The 18,239-nt window shown below is 36.6% G+C and overlaps 1 protein-coding gene across 5 annotated transcripts in view; it reads left to right on the top strand.

Annotated features, from left to right (window-relative positions):
- The window catches only part of BIRC6 (baculoviral IAP repeat containing 6), a 188,023-nt gene that overhangs the window by 39,257 nt on the left and 130,527 nt on the right, over nucleotides 1-18,239 (top strand). For all 5 annotated transcript variants that reach the window (XM_063328808.1, XM_063328811.1, XM_063328812.1 and 2 more), the window contains exons 11-21: nucleotides 155-304; nucleotides 3,768-3,993; nucleotides 8,425-8,585; nucleotides 11,427-11,558; nucleotides 13,247-13,378; nucleotides 13,661-13,839; nucleotides 14,425-14,555; nucleotides 15,459-15,620; nucleotides 15,728-15,859; nucleotides 16,104-16,201; nucleotides 17,461-17,608. In XM_063328808.1, coding sequence (XP_063184878.1) covers nucleotides 155-304; nucleotides 3,768-3,993; nucleotides 8,425-8,585; nucleotides 11,427-11,558; nucleotides 13,247-13,378; nucleotides 13,661-13,839; nucleotides 14,425-14,555; nucleotides 15,459-15,620; nucleotides 15,728-15,859; nucleotides 16,104-16,201; nucleotides 17,461-17,608 — 1,651 coding nt within the window. The remainder of the gene's footprint in view (nucleotides 1-154; nucleotides 305-3,767; nucleotides 3,994-8,424; nucleotides 8,586-11,426; nucleotides 11,559-13,246; nucleotides 13,379-13,660; nucleotides 13,840-14,424; nucleotides 14,556-15,458; nucleotides 15,621-15,727; nucleotides 15,860-16,103; nucleotides 16,202-17,460; nucleotides 17,609-18,239) is intronic.

The raw sequence follows: 18,239 nt of genomic DNA, 5'->3' as shown, positions 1-18,239 counted from the left end.
TGCAGTAGTAAAACAAAATGAGTATTCCTGTACAATCTTACTAGTTTCAGGTCCTGCGTAATTACTGTCATAATTTGCAAGCCTGTCTTGTGAGTTGAGTTTAGATGTTTGCCTGTCTAAACGTGCTTCTTTTGTTGTCTGTGATGATTTTTAGGCGGAGAACTTCATTTCCTTCAGATTGGAGGGACCTGCGATGATATAGATGAAGCTGATATACTTGTAGATGGATCCCTTTCCAAAAGCGTAGAACAGTCATCAGAAGGCACCAAGCCCTTATCTAATCCTTCTAGTCCAGGCATTACAGGTAAATTGCACATGCTTAAATGTATTGTAAGTAAAAATGCTTTTGTAATTTTTGAAAGTTGCATATTGAGATGATTTTGAGTTATTTAATAGTATGTGCTTTATACATTTTTGCTGCCTGAAGTTGGAGTTCTGTAGTTACTGTATGTGTATCACTGGTTATGTACAAGCATGACACTTCAGCAGTTCCTGATTTTAAAAAAAACAAACCTTTTGTATTACTGTTTGTTTTTCCAGTCTCTGCATGTTATTTTAAGTGTGGCAGACAGGAAAAAACAGGTAATCATGCAGGCACTGAGCTTCCCTCATAGTTTAAGTAGGCTTGAGCTCTTTATTTGGAATTATAATTGTATGTTCATTATGTAAAATTGCCTTAAAGTTTATTGCGGAAGCTGTACAGCTCTATTTAATAAAACATGTATTCAACAGGTGTTGTTGCACACAGTGAAATTGATGCTCTCTATACTTCAAACAGTGCAGATGCTGTTGATAAATTAAACTTATGAAGTGAACTCTTGGATTTTTGTTTTTAGCAGTTAGTCTGGGTTGAGCTATGCTTAAATTCTGCTGTCATTTACCTACCAGTTTCCTTCCTGGAAAGGTTTGTCTGCCCTTGGACAACAAGAAATAATTGCTTCTAATTGTCCAAATTCTGGTTTTACCCTAAACATCATATTTAGGTCTTGCCTTTACTGCGGTTCTCATGTACCAATACTGCCACCAGTCTGCTGCCTTTTGTAGTATTGTGTCCCACTTAGGTAAAACAAGGAGTTGGGTGGGACAGTTGTTCCTTTTGTAGTGAGGTAGAAGGGGGAAAATGTGAGGGGCTCCTCCTGCTTGTAAGGGAGAACAGTGAGTATGCAGGTTATGGGAGCTCCGGTGTGAGCCTCTTGATCTTTTCTCAACCCTCATCAAAGATGCTATAGTGTAGATAACTTGCTATTAAAATCTAACAACAAATCTAATTTTGCTCGTTAGGCCTGAGGAAAATTTGAGTCATGCTGAGGTTTTTGAACTCTGTGTGTGTGTGTATATATATATATACACACACACACATATGTATGTATATATGTAGTCTTGCTTTGAGTTTTAAAGGGAATTGTTTATGAGAGCTGTAAAACTATTATGTTTTTCATTTTGTTTTAACCGGCAATTGTTGAAGATAGAGACACAAAGCACGATTATTTTAGTTGGGTTGGAGTTTGGAGGTTTTGGTCATGTCTGTTGGGACAGAAATAGGGATATATTGGGAATAGGTGACGTAGAGTATAAAATACAAGAATAAATAATATAAAGCATGAAGATAAAGCAATGATACAGTGAAAATAAACCATTCATGTATGGTTTAGTAGATATGACTATTTCAGAGAAGTGACGTTAATTTTTCGTGTGTGTGGTGTGGGTGTCTTTGCCTGCAGCTGCAGAAGACAAAAAAAGCTGGTAGAGGACTTAGTGGCAGTACAGGGACCATTTTGGATCATGGCATCTTGGTGTTCAACAGGCTACTTGCTGTCTTTTTCCCCAAGCCCCTGCTTTCTGCCAGCCTTGTAACACGTTAAACTGTGTTGTGCTGTGTTTGTATGACCCCTGATTTTACTCCTCAAGAAGCGATCAAAAGAAGGAAGGAAAAGATGCTTTTTGTCGTAAGATTACCTGTAAACAGCAGTACAGCAGTTGCTGTCGTCTTCTCTGCTTTGAAGACTGAATTTCTCTTGCTCCTCCCCTATTGCACATATCTCAGGGAAAGAAGTCTGTGGCTTTCTTCTGCACCTTTCTTCTTTTGCTAATAGCAAATAAAGCAATAATCATCTTCCTTTTTCAAGTTTGCTATTAGAACTTCAGCTTGTCATAACTCACTATTTCAATATAACAAAAGTAATTTTGCAAAAGAAGCCAAGTATACTTGGCAGCACTGGAAAGTTGAGTCCTTCATTTTTCGATTTTAGGGGCTGATATCACATTACATGTGGTAGCTCTGAATTTGTAGTTGTTTATGTTGGGAGGGGAAATGAAGCAGTAAAAATCCAGTCTACTCAAAGATAGAATTGTTGCACAGTTTGAGCTATGATCTCACTTGTCATTGCTATGATTTCACTTCTCATTGCAATGTCATCTAGCTAATGAAGTTCACATTTGGCAGTAAAAAAATGAAGGTGTTTCCTGTATTATTGAAATTATATTTCTAAAGCATTTTTAATTTCTAGTCTCTTCAGCATTTTCCTGCCTCCTAGATTGAAAAGTAGAAATCATAGTTGTTGCAATGAGAGTGAATTTTTTGCCTGGCTCTGGGTATTTCATCTTGAGCTTCTTCACTTTTTGGTAAGAATTGCATATGCTGTTCTGCCCTCAAGCTGGAGGATGAAATCTTGTTCTGGTTTCAACCTGTCTTGCTTCGCAAGATAGTCTCAAGGTTCACACTTAACTGGGGGGATGGTATTTGTGGTGGTGTTTGGTTTGTTTTTTTTTTTTTCCCCGGGGTGGTGACAGTAGTACTCAAGTAGCAAACTTTCTCTTTTTGAAAACCATCATCTCTTTCCAAGATTTTCTTCAAAATGCATTTTTAAGAGAAAATGCTCGAAATGTAAGAAAATTGACATTGTGCATATCTTATTTTCCCTCAAGTTTTCAATTTTTTTTTTTGTCTGAGGAAACCTGATTATTTTTAGTTCCTTTGTACTGTTTCTTTAGGTGTTTGACTCCTGGGATATTTTAATTTTCAGTACTTCTTCAATTAATATTCTTGTTTCCTCAGGACAAGACTTGAATATGAAGACAAGACGACAAAATACTTGTCTAGGCCCAGTGTCTTTTAAGTGCATTACATAAAGCATGGTTGTTTTTCTCTCACCCCTCTTTTAAGCTAAATTGGGAGCCTTCCAAAACATTCTAATAATCCACCATAAAATAAGTGTATATTGATAAGCAGGTGCCAAAGTAATGTTTTAAACAGTGATAAAAATGTTACAATAGCGTACTAATTCCATCTGTTTTCATGAAATATAAAACTTTCATGTTGTTTTTTTTTTTATCTGAGTCAATAGAGGTATTAAAAAAAAGTTTTAATCAGCTTTACATCATCAAAGTATAGCTGGCTAGTTACTTTTTCCTCATGCTTCTGGTTGAATCCCAGACAGCGTGCTCGGAGCTCTCAGTACTTAAAAAAAATTTATTCCAAATGAGCTGTCTTCAAAGGGTACTGACTTCAAGGCTAGGGTTGTTTGGTTGCTTGTGTTTGGGGTTTTTTTTTTTTGGTTGACTTCTTTTTTGTTTGTTTGGGTGGTGTTGTTAGGTGTTGGGGGTTTTTGTGTGTGTGTTGTTTTCTTTTTTTTTTTTTATTAGAAACTTCATATAACGTAGTTAATTTTACGTTTAGCAGTTTGGATGTATTTCAAACGGTTTATAGGATGTTCTGGAAAAAAAAAATAATCTATGTAGTAATTAATGCATGTTCTGTAATTATTCAGGAGTTGATCTTTTGGTGGACCAGCCATTTTCCCTTGAAACGCTGACATCCCTGGTGGAACTGACCCGTTTCGAGACCTTGACGCCACGGTTTTCAGCCACTGTTCCTCCCTGTTGGGTAGAAGTCCAGCAAGAGCAGCAGCAAAGGCGGCATCCACAGCATTTGCACCAGCAACACCATGGGGACGCAGCTCAGCATACTCGAACTTGGAAGCTACAGACGGACAGGTAGGTAGGGTAACGGTGCAAAAAAAAAAATCGTGTGTATTGCTTAACTAGTTTATATAACTGGTATAATCACAAATTTAATGCAGTTTAATTCATTTTTAAGTAGTGTGCAAGTTTAAGAATGTGTACTTTCAAAGATAATAATTCCTATCTGGTAGCTTGCATTATAGGTCTTTGTGAGATTGCCAGAGTTGTTTTAGCGTACCTTGAAACAAATTGAAAAGTCAAGTTTTGAATTTGTGTATTTTTGTTTGTCAAATGTTGCCATTTCGTTATATAATTAGACAAGCACATTCACCAGAGTTACAGGTATTCTTCACTGTTTCTATAAAAGTCTGATTCACTCTTCTTATGCATACACACATTCTTAGTACATTTTTTAATCATAAAATGCAAGCTGCAGGTGCCACTATGACTAATCAGTTGTCCTGAACAAAATCGTGTTGTACTTTATTTTAAAATGTGAAGATAAACTCTGGTTTTATGTCTGTTCGTCTGAAGTTAAACCTTTATAAGCGAGACATTTACATAAGCCAGTATAGAGCCCTAGTTGTGCTAAGATTTAGGCAATAGTTTCATTGAAATTAACTGCACCGACACAGTAGGTGTAGTACTTCTTAGTTTTTTACATGTGGCGTGAGAACTTGAAATTCCTCCAGGATCCTAAAGATCGGAACAGCAGTGTTGCAGTCTGCTTGAAGAGTTGCTTAAAACCTACCTGAAGTAGCTTTAAGTAGTTTTTCTGAAAAGTGCTTGGAGAAACGAAATACAGATAATAAGTTGTGTTGTGTGTTTTATTAAGGGACGTGCATAATAAGGCACTACAAGATCTTTTGGGTTGGGCTGTCGCACATCTGTCCCTCTTACGTACAAGAGTTGGATAGTAATGTCAAATCTAAATGCCCATAGAGCGGAAACAATCATGTAGCTAAAGGATGCCAGGGGAGCTAGAGATCACTTGTGGGGAAAAAAAGCTTGTCGTATAAATAAGTGGAAGCTAGCATGTGATAATGAAGCATTCCGGGTGGGAAAACAGGTCTGGAAGATAATAGTTGCAGGCGTTTCCAGGGCTGGCACCTAACATGAGCTGAACTTGCTTTAATTAAATATTCATAAGCCATGGTTAAAAACTTGCAATGTGTTACAGGCTTTAAAACCTTATTATCTTGTGGTACTGCTTTGTGTAAAATATTCTGTATGTAACAAGTGGAAAAAGAAGGTGGTTCCTTGCAAAATAACTTCCAGTTAAAACTACTGATTATCCAGTGTGTTTAGCAACAGTTCAAGAGTAAAAAGCTACCAATGGGAAGACATAAGGGAGCAAACAATGAAGGTTATAGCTGTTAATTGGAAGGTGATAGGTGGAACATTAGCTTATGAATATTGTTTCATTAGAGAAAAAGAATTATGCCTGCTGCAAAGTAAAACAGGAACGTGAGGAGGTAAATGTAAAAGTTTTGATTCAGTACTGGAAATCTTTGACAGCTGCTAAGTGACTCATGATGAAGATGATTAAGTTACAATTCCTTTGTTCATAGGTCAGAATATACAATTTTAAGATTGAGAGCCACGTTAGCTTTTAATTAAAAGTTATCTGGGAAGAAACTTTTTGATTTTGGATTATTTTGTTTGTCCTTAATATGAGGTTCATTTTATCTCCTTTCTGAGTGTCTCATGCTGATTCCTATCAAGATGTGGGATTACAGGGTTAGATGGATGAGTAATGCAATTTGATATGGTAATTCTTTTGTTTCTCAAATAGATAGAAGGAGATAAAACCCTGTAAATGTATTTTAGGGAATGGCATTATACTACACTCATGCTCTTTAAATCCTACTTTTGTTATTTTAAAAAGGCTGTGTAACAAAGAAAACAGAAAAAGCAGAGTCTGGTTTATCTTATGACTTATCTAAATATCAGTATTTCCCTTTCAGTGGCAATTTAACTGAAATGTTAAATTGGGTTAATCCTCTTTAAAAAAAGTACATGATTTCCGAATGTGCTTTGATAAAACAGTGATATCTGAGTTTCCTGGCTTTTTCTGAAATTTATATAGGAAATATTTTATGTATTCATCTTATGCAGACATATTTGAAAATCTGTGAAAGAAAGAAGAGCTAGGTACTAGGGTGCTTTCCAGTATTTAAACTCTGGAAATGGGTCTGCAGCTCAAAGTTCAGTTGTAGTGCAAGATCAAATGTTGATGAGGTGTTCTAGAAAAGGAATGAAGTGTGTTGGAAAATATTTTGTAGTTGTGAGAATGATGGTATATTTGCATTTAGAACACAGTCTTGAGTGTGTATTCTTTAAAAAGATGATATAGATTTAGAAGGGTTTCAAAGGTGAGAAAAGTTGCTCAAAGTACTTGCATTAGATTGTCAGAGAAAAGTGATATTTAGGATGGATATGCTAAAATATTTAGAAAATAATAAAGGAAGTAAATTAATTTTTTTGTTTCTTTGAAACTTTACACATGAATAAAGAGGATGCACTTAAACAGAGCTATGAGAAATTAAAAACCTGTATAAAGGGGAGTTTTTCACTCATCACAGAATTAGATTGTGAAGTTCATTGCCACAGGTGTGTATAAGATGATCTCTTCGCTGTTGGATTAATGGGAGACCTCCATGGAGGATCACTATTCCATACATGCCTATTGAGAGATACTTAAAACTTTCTTTGCGGCATCTGCTGCTGAATTTTGTCAAGAGTAGGTTTCTGGAGTAGACAACAGTTGTAAATCAGTACGGCAGTGTGCATCGTATGCAACAGAGAGACTACAGAAGAGTACTGCAGACTAGTGGTTCATCATTCATTTTTTGTGTTGTACTAGATCTAAGCTTAAACTGGATGAGCAGAATATTACTTAGTCTTTCAGAAGGCTTGCTCCTTTGAATGTCTCATTCAGTCCATGCTTTGCACGACACCTATAGGAGTACTCAGACATAAAAAACCACTCCCAGACCTTTCCCTGTTCTGCACTGGGCTACATATTCTCCAAGTCAGAAGAAAGGCATTGAATGATTCTAATTTTTTTAGTGTTAGATTTGCTAACAGAGTTGTTTGTTTGTTTTTTTTTTCCCCCTGGAGTTGTAAGATAAATTTTCATTATATTTTGTTTACCTGAGTTATTTGTATAGTTAGCTGAAAATTCTTCCCTATTGTTTCTTAAATTAAATCATAACCACAAGTTCTTTTCTGTCCATCTTTCCTCCCAAAATCACTGCTTTTCTGTGTTGCTTGTTCTCAAAAGCTGTCATGCCATTTTATTATGTGTACCTGGAATCAGTTATAAGTGTATTATACTTGCCTAAGGGAGATATGGCCTTCAGGGCTATTACTGTAAAAAAAAATGCAAAGAATTAAATATATTTGTACCAATCGTTAATGTATTTTAAAATGGTTTTCTGCACAATATTCAATGTGTAGCGTATTATTTGATTTAAAATACCTTTTTGTAATTTAGATTTTAGAAAAACATCTAACCAATATTTATAGCAACATGTTCGGTTTTGTAGTGTTTTCAGTTATATAATAAAATAATCACAGGCTATCAAAGTTACTGCATTTTAAAAAATTATTTACTGATAAATTGAGATCAGGAAGTGCAGTTATTTTAAAAATGTATACAAATTGACAGCTGATGCGTGATTAGTTTTATTTTAATTGCTCTTGCGTTTGAACTATTTTTTGCAAACCTTAGTGTATCAAACCATGGAACAGATCATTGAGGGGTACTTATTATCTGAAGTTTACACTTTCAGTGTAAAGCAAAGTTGGCTTCAAAAGGAAAATATGACTCATTAAAAGAAAGCTGTACCCATTTTGCACAGCTCAGGCTTCTGAGTGTGCATCTGGTAAGAAGCACTTCTCATCCTGGATGAACTAACAAATATATTTTAAAAAATAATTGGAAACTAGTATTTTGAGTCTTCTGGATGTGGCTGTTGTACCACTGGAAAGTGACATTGTGTAACATTTACCAATGGGGAAGGCCAACTTGAGAGATTGCAAGATATTTGCCATCATGCTTTCATACATGTCACTGATGGGTAGATCCTTTTTTGGTGATTTTTTCCCCCCCCTCCCCCCCATTCCTTTTTTCTAGGAATTAGTAATTGTTATTTATAGTAATACGGAAATAGTACTGTAATGAAGGTAATAGGGAATCTTTTCACTGCTAGTTTTATGTGAACATTGATTCTCCCTCTCTTACCAGTTGGCTTTTAACATGTTTTTCACAAAATGAATGTGGTTAACTGCAGCTTGAAAGACTTTTACTTGAGAAATTCATGTGGATGTCGACTAATGCGAAATAAGTTGTTCTTGTTAACGGAAGTGTGCACAGATGGAGAATGCACCGGGTAATGCTGCCTGCCTCAGCTGAATTTTCACTTAACACTGGGTCATTGTCTTCCTTTTTTCTGACAGTAACAGCTGGGATGAACATGTCTTTGAACTGGTTCTACCAAAAGCCTGTATGGTTGGACATGTGGACTTCAAATTTGTTTTGAATTCAAACATCACAAACATTCCCCAGATTCAAGTGACTTTACTGAAAAATAAAGCTCCAGGCTTAGGGAAAGTCAATGGTAAGAAAGAAAGTAAGATATTTTTTAGAATATTATTTCTTTTCTCAAACTCAGTGTTCTCTGTGATGTATATTAGAAGACTTGCTTGAAGTTGTGTATATATTTCGATTTTACTTATTTCCATTTTATTCCATTTGTCAGCATCGTGGTCTGTTTTCACTTACCATGTTTCAATGTAAATTGGGGAAACAAACTGGGTAAACGCTTTAAAAATCCTGAATTTTATACAAAAAAAAGTGCATAGCTCAAAAAGGTTGAACAGAATTATTGTTCTGTACTGCTTGAATCCTACAGTTATTACAAAAAATATGTGGTCAATTGTAAACTATCCTAAAGATTGACTGGTGAAACAAATGGTGCTCTTTTAAATTCTTGACGTATTTTTTTTAAAAATATAATAAATTATTCCAAATCACAGAAGGAAATTATTTGCCAGCGCCTCTTGGATGCATAAGAGAAAACAGCAAGGCTTTTTTTGATGACAGTAGATAATTCACAAGGAAGCCAAGTTTTCTCTCATGGTCTGGCTCATTAACTAAGCTACGTGAAAGCCGCAGTATGATTTCACCTTTTGTTCCTTGCAGCTTTGACAGGGCAGACTGAAGTTATGAATGCTCTTGCCTTGGGAAAACTCCTGGCTGGACTCTGCATCTTAGTAGCTCTCAGGGATCTTGTGAGGGGGTAGCATAAATTGAAAAGTCACTTCTTTGATGTGGAAGATGATGTGTTTGTGCCTCCGTTGGGATTTTCCTGTGGTGGGAGTGTTCGTAGCATGTGCTCTTGCCCTGTCTGCTAGGGAGGAAGGTATTACATGTAGTACTTCCTTTTACTGAGGTTATCTTTATCGGGCCGTCTCTTTTTGAAAAGCTTCGAGGAACTTGGTATTTCAGAGAAGTCTTGCTGTTGAATATTATTGAAATGGCTGCTGAATATAAAATGTCTTGGGGAGTATAGCAAGCATGTTTAAAAGCTCTTTATTTTTTCTTTTCTATTTTGCTAAATGCTAAGTAAGAGCATGCCAGTTAAACAAGAGTTAAACAGAGCTGTAAATTTTGAAAAGGAATACAGGCATACCAAAGATCATTGATGTGCTTTCATACAACTTTTCACTCTGTAGTGTCTCCCAGTGTTTAACAAGGGAAAAAGAAAAAAAGTGTGCTGGAGATGGTCCTTAAAGAACTTCTGGTGGTTATCCAAGAATAAAATATTTTAGCATAGTAATATTCTTGGAGAAAGGTGTATTCTTTTAGGATACAAGATGGTTTAACAGTTTTGGCAGAAGTGCTAGCTGTGACTGCAGGGCAGCAGTCAACAGATGTTCTTGCAGGTTCTTCCTTTGTTTAATTCTCGAAACAAAACCTTGATTTTAACACACAGCAGAATTTTATTCTATCAAATAAAAAAATAGGACAGATAGTCCACATTGCTCTTCTGAATGGAACTTGCCTTTTTTTGGCATGAATTTTAGAATTCAGTTCATTTGCAGATCTGAATGTCAGAATTAATCTGAAAAGAAGAAACGCTAAACTCTTTTCCATAATGTTTCAATTTGAAATATTGCTGATCAAAACAGTTTGAGTTGGTAATTCTTTGAAGACGTTTGATTTGGTTGTGGAATAAATGGCCAGAGCTTTTTGTGGATGCTTTACAGTGCAGCATATCGAACATAAGACATGACAGAGCTCTTCCAGAAAGTGACATTTGACTTCCTTACGTGCAGAATAGTGAAATTTGCTTTTTTCTGTTATGGATAGGGTGGAGAAAGCATGGAGTGGAGGGCCAGGGTATACACAGACGGTTTGGAAAGGGCTGGGGGATGTGAGAATGCCTGCAGGGCAACCTGTGCAAGGTCTTTTTTTCTTTTCATTTCAGTAGGATTGGGAAGCTTCGACTAAAACACATCCTCTTAAGTGTTATTGCATTGCAATTGCTTCCTACCCTTTTTCAATTTCTTGGGTTTTGGGAAAGGACCTTGATGACATTTGCCTTTTTTTCTACGCCCTACTGAGTGAAGTAATAGAACGCTAATGATTTCAGTATAAAGGAACGCAAATCTGGATAATTAATGTCTGTGCTGGATATTAACCAAAATCTTATACTCCTGGGGAAAAGTAATATTCAGGATTGTTTGGTGGCTCTTGAAAAGGTATAAAATCTTCAGACTGAAATTCAGTTAGTTCCTTCCGACCCTTCCCTTCTCTGCCTCCCTAGGGTGAGAAAGGAACTGAAATTTTAAGATAATGAGAGCTAAGGAAGATCTGTAGGGGAGAGTTTATTCAGCTGGTTTTTCTACGGCAGGCCCCCGGAACAAGTTAAATGTGTGGTGTGTAATAACGGGAAGGCCAGAGGCATAATTCTTCCAGTTTGGAACTAGTGTTTTTGATCTGGCAGTTAGTTCACTGTGTATGCTTCTTGTTCATTTGCTTGCGTGTCCTTTTCATCTATGATTCATGAGAACCATTTAATTAAAAAAAGAGCTGTACTTAAGTGTTATCAAAATAATGTCTGATGTTCAGCAGGAGCGATCTAGTTATTTTCAGTTTAAATTATCAAACTTTCAGAACTGGAATCTAATTACTTAGGAGGAATCTGCAGTTGATTATTAGGAGAAAATAATTTGGACAGTGTTAAAGTAAAGCAGGATGTTTACAGGTCATTCAAAGAAATATTTTTTAGCTATTTGCTGCAAGTTCAGTTGCAATCCTAATATGAAAAACATACCTATATTAGAAGTAGTGTTTTGGGCAGAAAGCTGATAAATTTGATATGAATACTACTGCTTCTGTTTTCTGTGAGCCTTAAGCAATGTTTATGAAATCTTGCTAATATTTTTATTTCCAGAAGCAGCAGTAGACAGACAGATCACATTTCCTTTATCTCCAGCTCATAATATTGAAGTGGAGAGAAATGGAAAACCAGGACTGGTTGAATTCAATGAAGAAATGCAGTATATGGATGTAGAGGAACCACAATGTAAGTTTTATTTATCTTGTTATACCTTGTTTAAAATATGAGCTTGCTTTTTTTTTTTTTTTTTTTTTTTTTTTTTTTTTTTTTTAAATCACAGAATGGTTTGGGTTGGAAGGGACCTTAAAGATCATCTAGTTCCAACCCCCCTGCCCTGGGCAGGGACACCTCCCACCAGACCAGGCTGCTCAAAGCCTCATCCAGCCTGGCCTTGAACACTTCCAGGGATGGGGCATCCAGAACTTCCCTGGGCAACTTGTTCCAGTGCCTCACCACCCTCACAGTAAAGAATTTCTTTCTGATATCTAATCTAAATCACCCCTCTTTCAGTTTGAGGCCATTACCCCTTGTCCTATCGCTACACTCCCTGATAAAGAGTCCCTCCCCATCCTTCCTGTAGGCCCCCTTTAGGTACAGGAAGGCTGCTATAAGGTCTCCTTGGAGTCTTCTCTTCTCCAGGCTGAACAGCCCCAACTCTCTCAGCCTGTCCTCATAGCGTAGGTGCTCCAGCCCTGATACGCTGGAATTTCTCTGCAAAAATTTCTCAGCCATTTAGAACAGACTGATTTGTCAGCCCTGTTCAGTGTTGCCTCTCTCACTGGTCTGTTTACTGTACAGACCAGTACTGTACAGAAAGTTTAACACAAACACACCAAGAAAAACAAAGTACTGGAGACTTAGTGCTTAAATGCGGATTAGTATTTAGGGTTTAGAAATAAAGTAGATTGATACAGCACCTTTCTAACTTAAACTCTTACCCTGTTCCGGCAGTATTTTATTTACTTGGTTTCCTTAGCTAGTTTTAACTGAATATTTCTTTACCTACCTGGCTTTTGTAGAGACTGCTGCTGTAAACCAAGAAAAATAAACAGCTGGTAAAGAATTCATAACTAGTCATGTTAATTTTCAGCTATATCAGACTCGCTGTGCCTGTTTGTGTAAATTTTTTTGTTAACCATACTCTTCCATAAAATCGGTTGACTCTGAAAGGCAATCAGATTGGATCCAAGTGAGGAGAGCTACAGGCTAAAAATTGATAGTTGGAGCGAATCAGTTACAGAACAATGATTCTTTTTCTTGGTCCTTTCAACAGTGTTGCTTTATACTTGTCCTTTATTGTGGTCAGGCTTATCTAGAGCATGACTTTAAAGGTCCCTTCCAATCCAAACTATTATGTGATTCTATGACTCCAAGAAAGGTGTTTCAAAGGACTGGGGGTGGGGGTCAAAGGGGTTATAAAAGAAAGAAAGGAGGAAGAAGGTTTTTTATGCTGAGAAAGAAGCAGAAGATGAGTGAAGGAGAATTTCAATATACCACAGGAGAAACAAATTAGGCTTCTTTTTTTTGTCTAAACAGTTCTGTCGTGCTTCACAAAAGACCTAGTGAGAGTTGTGGATCAAAGCATATTGGTTCATCATTTTATCAGTTGTGTATTTTGCAGCTCTGAGCCAGTCATTATACATATTACCCATATAACAGAACTGAAAATGCTTTGAAAACTGTTGTTGACCTTTACAAATTTCACTGGAAAATGGCTAAAAGCGAACCTTAAGTAGCTGTTAGTTTTTCTATATAGAGTTTATATGTATTTAGTGATCAGAGTTTGACATGGTGTATTTTTAATGCCTGCAAATTATCAGATTTTGTGTTTTATGTAGGAGCAATTCAGGTCCGTATTACTCTTGCTTTTTAAGGTCTTAGATTGTGTCCATTCCTGGAGGAGCACAAGGAAGATATACTTTGTGGCCCAGTATGGTTGGCTACTGGACTTGATCTATCAGGACATGCTGGAATGTTGACACTAACAAGTCCAAAGCTTGTTAAAGGTAAACCGGTTTATTATGCTATTTCATCAAGTATGCATGGCTAAAGTGCATCTCATACTTCTGTAGTCAGACTTTCGTTTGTATTTATTTTCACATTGACAAATTTTGCTGTATAACACAATAGTGAGTTACCTTTTCAAACTCACTAAAGTACTGTAATTAATGTAGTTGAGCTCTGCTTGTACACTATGTCTGTGAAGTTGAAACTTGTTTACAACTTGCCTGTAGTAAACCATGCAAATTCTCCCCTCCCTCCCTTTTTTTTTTCCTTTCCACTTTTAGGCATGGCTGGTGGCAAGTACCGCTCATTTTTAATTCATGTTAAAGCAGTGAATGACAGAGGAACAGAAGAAATCTGCAATGGTGGCATTAGACCAGTTGTTAGAATACCATCTCTAAAACCTCAGACTAACAAGGGCCATTCCCTTGCTTCATTGTTGGCAAAAGTTGCAGCAGGCAAGGTAATGAATAGCCAAGAAAGACATCTGTGTTAAAGTTGTAGAATTGGTATGATTTATGTAATCTGAAAATGAAACAGCTGTTAGGAGAATTAAGATCCATTAAAAACTGCTTTTTTTAAGAGTTGACTCTGTCACCTGCAAGAATCAGAGTTCAACATCTCTAAGTTGTTTCTTCTGTGCCAATTTAGTTGAAAAGGTCTGTTCTGCCACTTTCCTGTTCTCGGCACTTGTTTTTGAAATTTCCGTTTCCATTAGTGTTTTCAGTAGCTGATAACACCTTACAAAGAGTTTTGCGCGTGTCTGTATTTTACTCTTGATTGTTGTAGGTGTAAGATTGGATGATATGATGTACATCTTGTGGACGTTATTAGAATGGTTAGAACATAATAAATTACAACGCATTGTTAAGTTTGATGTTCTGTGTTAAAACAATTAGTGAATAACAGTAGTCTATTAGTACAATGCTCAAACTGAGAGATATTTTGTTGAACTGTATGTATTTCACTGAACGAGGTATACAAATGAAGCAGTCAAAACCAATGTGATTTATGAATATTTTTATTTTTTTTCCCCCCAAAAAAACAGGAAAAGCCATCTAGCAAAATTGAAGCCACTAATTCTTCAAGAAAATCAGATAATCTGAGAGGCTGTGACTTACTTCAAGAAGTCTCTGTAACGATTCGAAGATTTAAAAAAACATCCATTTCAAAGGAAAGGTTAGTAGGTGTTTTTTAATTCTAAAAAATTCTAGCTTCTTATATTAAAATATTAGCTTATTATGAGACACTTCTCATAAATACTTAGTTCTCAAAATAGCTCAGGTCGAGCCACCATCTTGAATTATTGTCAATTATGAAATTGTAATTTCATAAACATTTTATGTGGAAAATCCTGCAAATTGTGAGTTCGAGGGCACTGTGCTGTGCAGGTTGTGGTAGAATAACACCATGCATGAAACTGTAAGTTGAGTGATTATTTGCCCGACTTAAAAAGGAAAATGTAAATAAGTTGTCTTGGTAAATTAGTTAAATTATTTGGACAGATTTTTTTTTTAAGGAAGCATTTTTCCTTTCTGTTTCCACATATTGTCTTGCTTCTTACAGCAGGGAGTATACTATTTGTTAAAAAGTTTAGATTCAAAATTCACTAACAAATTGTTACTCAGAAAACTGGTTAAAGTCTCTATGGATTGGTACTACAGACCTAAATACAAATAATACAGTGTTTAATTTGTATTACCAGCTGCCACCCTGCAATGGTGGCACTGGCTGTAGTCGGCTTAAAGAGGTCAAAGAGGCTGCAAATGGTTGCCAAAGAGTGTAGATGGTGAAAGTTTATTTAGGTTTAGAAGTTACTAGACAAGTTAATAAGGAAAAAAGTTCCCTGAAGGGTACTAAATATACAGTAATCTAGGAAGTTCTGTGAGCAGAAAATAGGAAGATTGGGAATCTGTGCATGGAAATTATCACGTATGCTTGTGTACTAGTTTTACTCTCATCTAGTCATCTTTTTTTCGCCACTCCTAAGACAGGATACAAAGCTGGAGGGACACTTCAATGGGAGAATGGCCATATTGGATAATTGATTATTTTTTTTTATTTCCCTCCCCTTCTCCCTAGAGTTCAACGGTGTGCCATGTTACAGTTTTCAGAGTTCCATGAGAAGCTGCTCGCCACTCTTTGCAAGAAGACAGATGATGGTCTGACTACAGAACATGCTCAGAGTCTTGTACTAGACACACTTTGTTGGCTGGCCGGAGTGTATTCAAATGGACCTGGCAGGTAAGAGAGAGACTGTGTTTAAATTAGCATGGCTATTTCTCAGTATCACCTCTGTTAAAAAATAGAGTTTTATATGATTCTCTAAGGTGTGCAACTTGTTTTTACAGCTCAAAGGAAGGAAATGACAGCTTGCTTTCTAAAACACGTAAATGTGTTTCTGATATAATACGTGTTTGCTTCTTTGAAGCTGGGCGGAGCATAGCTCACAAATGTGCACGATTTCTTGCACTGTGCATCAGGTCAGTGCTAATTACTTATGTATTTATTTTTATGTATTTATTTTTTATATATATTTGGGGGTTTTGCATGCAGTCTGAATTGTATGTACATGTTCAAGCAACAAGATCCGGAAGATCTGTTGAGGAAAAATATGTTAAGGTATGACTGCAAAGAAATCAGTCCTTCGGCTGCATCTTCTGGAATAGATTTCATGTTTCGTTCGTGCTTCATTAAGTGTTAAAGTGTCTATGTGTTTCTCTGTAGCAATGGCAGATGTGACCCAAGTCAGCAGGGATTTGGATCAGTTCTTCTAAAAGCTTTACTTGACAATATGCCTCTTTTGCCTGCTGCTGCAACAGGTGGTATGTATACAATGTTTGTTGTCATAAAAATACACAGGACATTTGTTGCTTGGCATGTTTTGTTAGACTCTCTTGTGAAATAAGAATTAGGTAATTGTTCAGTTGGTACAAACTGCTTCTTGGAGTGGCCTGGTCAGGGGGTATCCAAGTATGAAGGATGCATTTGTAGATGATGGAATTTTAAGCAAACTAGCTTGCTTAAAACAGAGTGCTAAGGCACTGGTGTTTTTCAGAGAGCTTAAGTAAGTTTTGTAAGAATTTTCAAAGGTGTTCAGCAACCATAGATTCTTTTGGTACCAGTGAGAGTCAAGATTGTCTGTTATTTCTGAAAACTAGGAGGTTTATTCCAGGGAGCCTGGCTGTCCAAATGATGTCCTGCTATCAATCCATGTCCATTACTTCTGCACCAAAAGGAAACTTGTAACTAAATTAAATTCCTTCCCCATCTACATTGCAGAGTAATGGTACCTTAGCACCTTGTTGAAGGCTTTTGAGTGCCAGGTAGAATGGGAAGATGGCTTTAACACTTGTAATTCGGTTGGCCTGCTTTGTGTTTTTCACTGTGTGACGTTGTTGAGTCACATCTAGCTTGGCATTATTGAGGGGTAATGCAGAAAAATTATTTTGTGGTCTGAAATGCTAGTTGTGCTACCACCCAGGTGGAAACACTTAACATTCTGCTATTGAGGGTGTGGAATGCACAGAGGGAGGAGGAGGAGGGGAAAGCTGAGGTTTGTGTTTCCTCGCAGAACCACTGCACTGTGCTCCCAGAATTGATCTGTAAGGAAATGGTGCCTCCAGCAAATACAGAATAAGGAGACAGGAGCCAAAACCAGAGGATAAGAGAGGAAGAGTTGAATCTAGAGTAAGGCTTGGCTCTGAAGGGAGTGTAACAGCTAGCCTAGGACCTTAGTGTATCAAGAGCATTTTGATTGTTGTGATTGGTAGAAGTAGTGGACAGATGCAATGAAAGAAGTACGTCTGAAGCAGTCTCTTGGGAACCTTTTTTCTTCAATTATGAATTCATTGATAGGAGAATTTGATGTACTTGTGGAAACTAATGATACAGAATGATTCTAAATTGAAGTCTCTCAAAAAAAGGGCAGGGGGAGAATGCTTTCTAGTTTGTATTCAGTAACCATTAGATACTTCATTTATCACTTCCATTGATTATGCTTCAGAGTATGCTTTCTGAGTGGAAAATTCACATCTCATTTCACCTGAAATTGTTTTTGTTTTTGTTTTTTTTTCTAATGCAGGATCTGTGTATTGGTATTTTGTATTGCTGAATTATGTAAAGGATGAAGATTTGGCAGGGTGTAGTACAGCTTGTGCGTCGTTGCTGACTGCTGTGTCCAGACAGTTGCAGGATCGCCTAACACCTATGGAAGCATTACTTCAAACAAGGTACTAAGAATTGTGGTTGTTGTAATCTTAATAAAAGCAAACATACAAACTGTCTAATGCCATCCTCTGGTGTTCTGAAAAAGGGTTGTCTGTTTAAAAAAAAAAAAAAGATGCATTTTGCTGTATTTGTTTGAGCAAGGATTAATTTGATACAGCTTGGGGAAATAGTTTTGACTTGTCCAAAGTTAAAGGTGAATTTAATTGCTATCTTGCAATTTACAGTGCACTTTAAATCAACAAATGTGTATGTAATATTTGAAGTCTGTGCAAACCTTAAGTTAGTATTTATGATTTTTAGTGTAAGGAATGACAAAGCATGTCCTATTTCAAGTACAGTAGGCAATCAGATATACTGAATAATTTCAGTTCTGTGTAATGCTACACAAAATTGCAGTCTCTCTGTAAGCTGACCATACATTTAACGTATTGTAAAGTGTAGAGACCTGTAAGTTTTTATTATAAATTATATATCAATGTAATTTTGGACTCGGATGTTGTATCTTTTACATATTGAACTGATTGGCCGTTTAACTTTGGATTTTCATGGTACCAAAAGGAAACCTATGGGTGTTCAGTTTTGTAGCAGTTTCCAAAGCCGTATTATGATGATGGGAACATGCTGCTGTTAGAC

The sequence above is a fragment of the Chroicocephalus ridibundus genome, chromosome 3 (genome assembly GCF_963924245.1).
Source record: "Chroicocephalus ridibundus chromosome 3, bChrRid1.1, whole genome shotgun sequence".
Taxonomy (NCBI): Eukaryota; Metazoa; Chordata; class Aves; order Charadriiformes; family Laridae; genus Chroicocephalus; species Chroicocephalus ridibundus.
The sequence above is the reverse complement of the archived record's forward strand: the minus strand, read 5'-3'. Positions and strand labels throughout refer to the sequence as shown.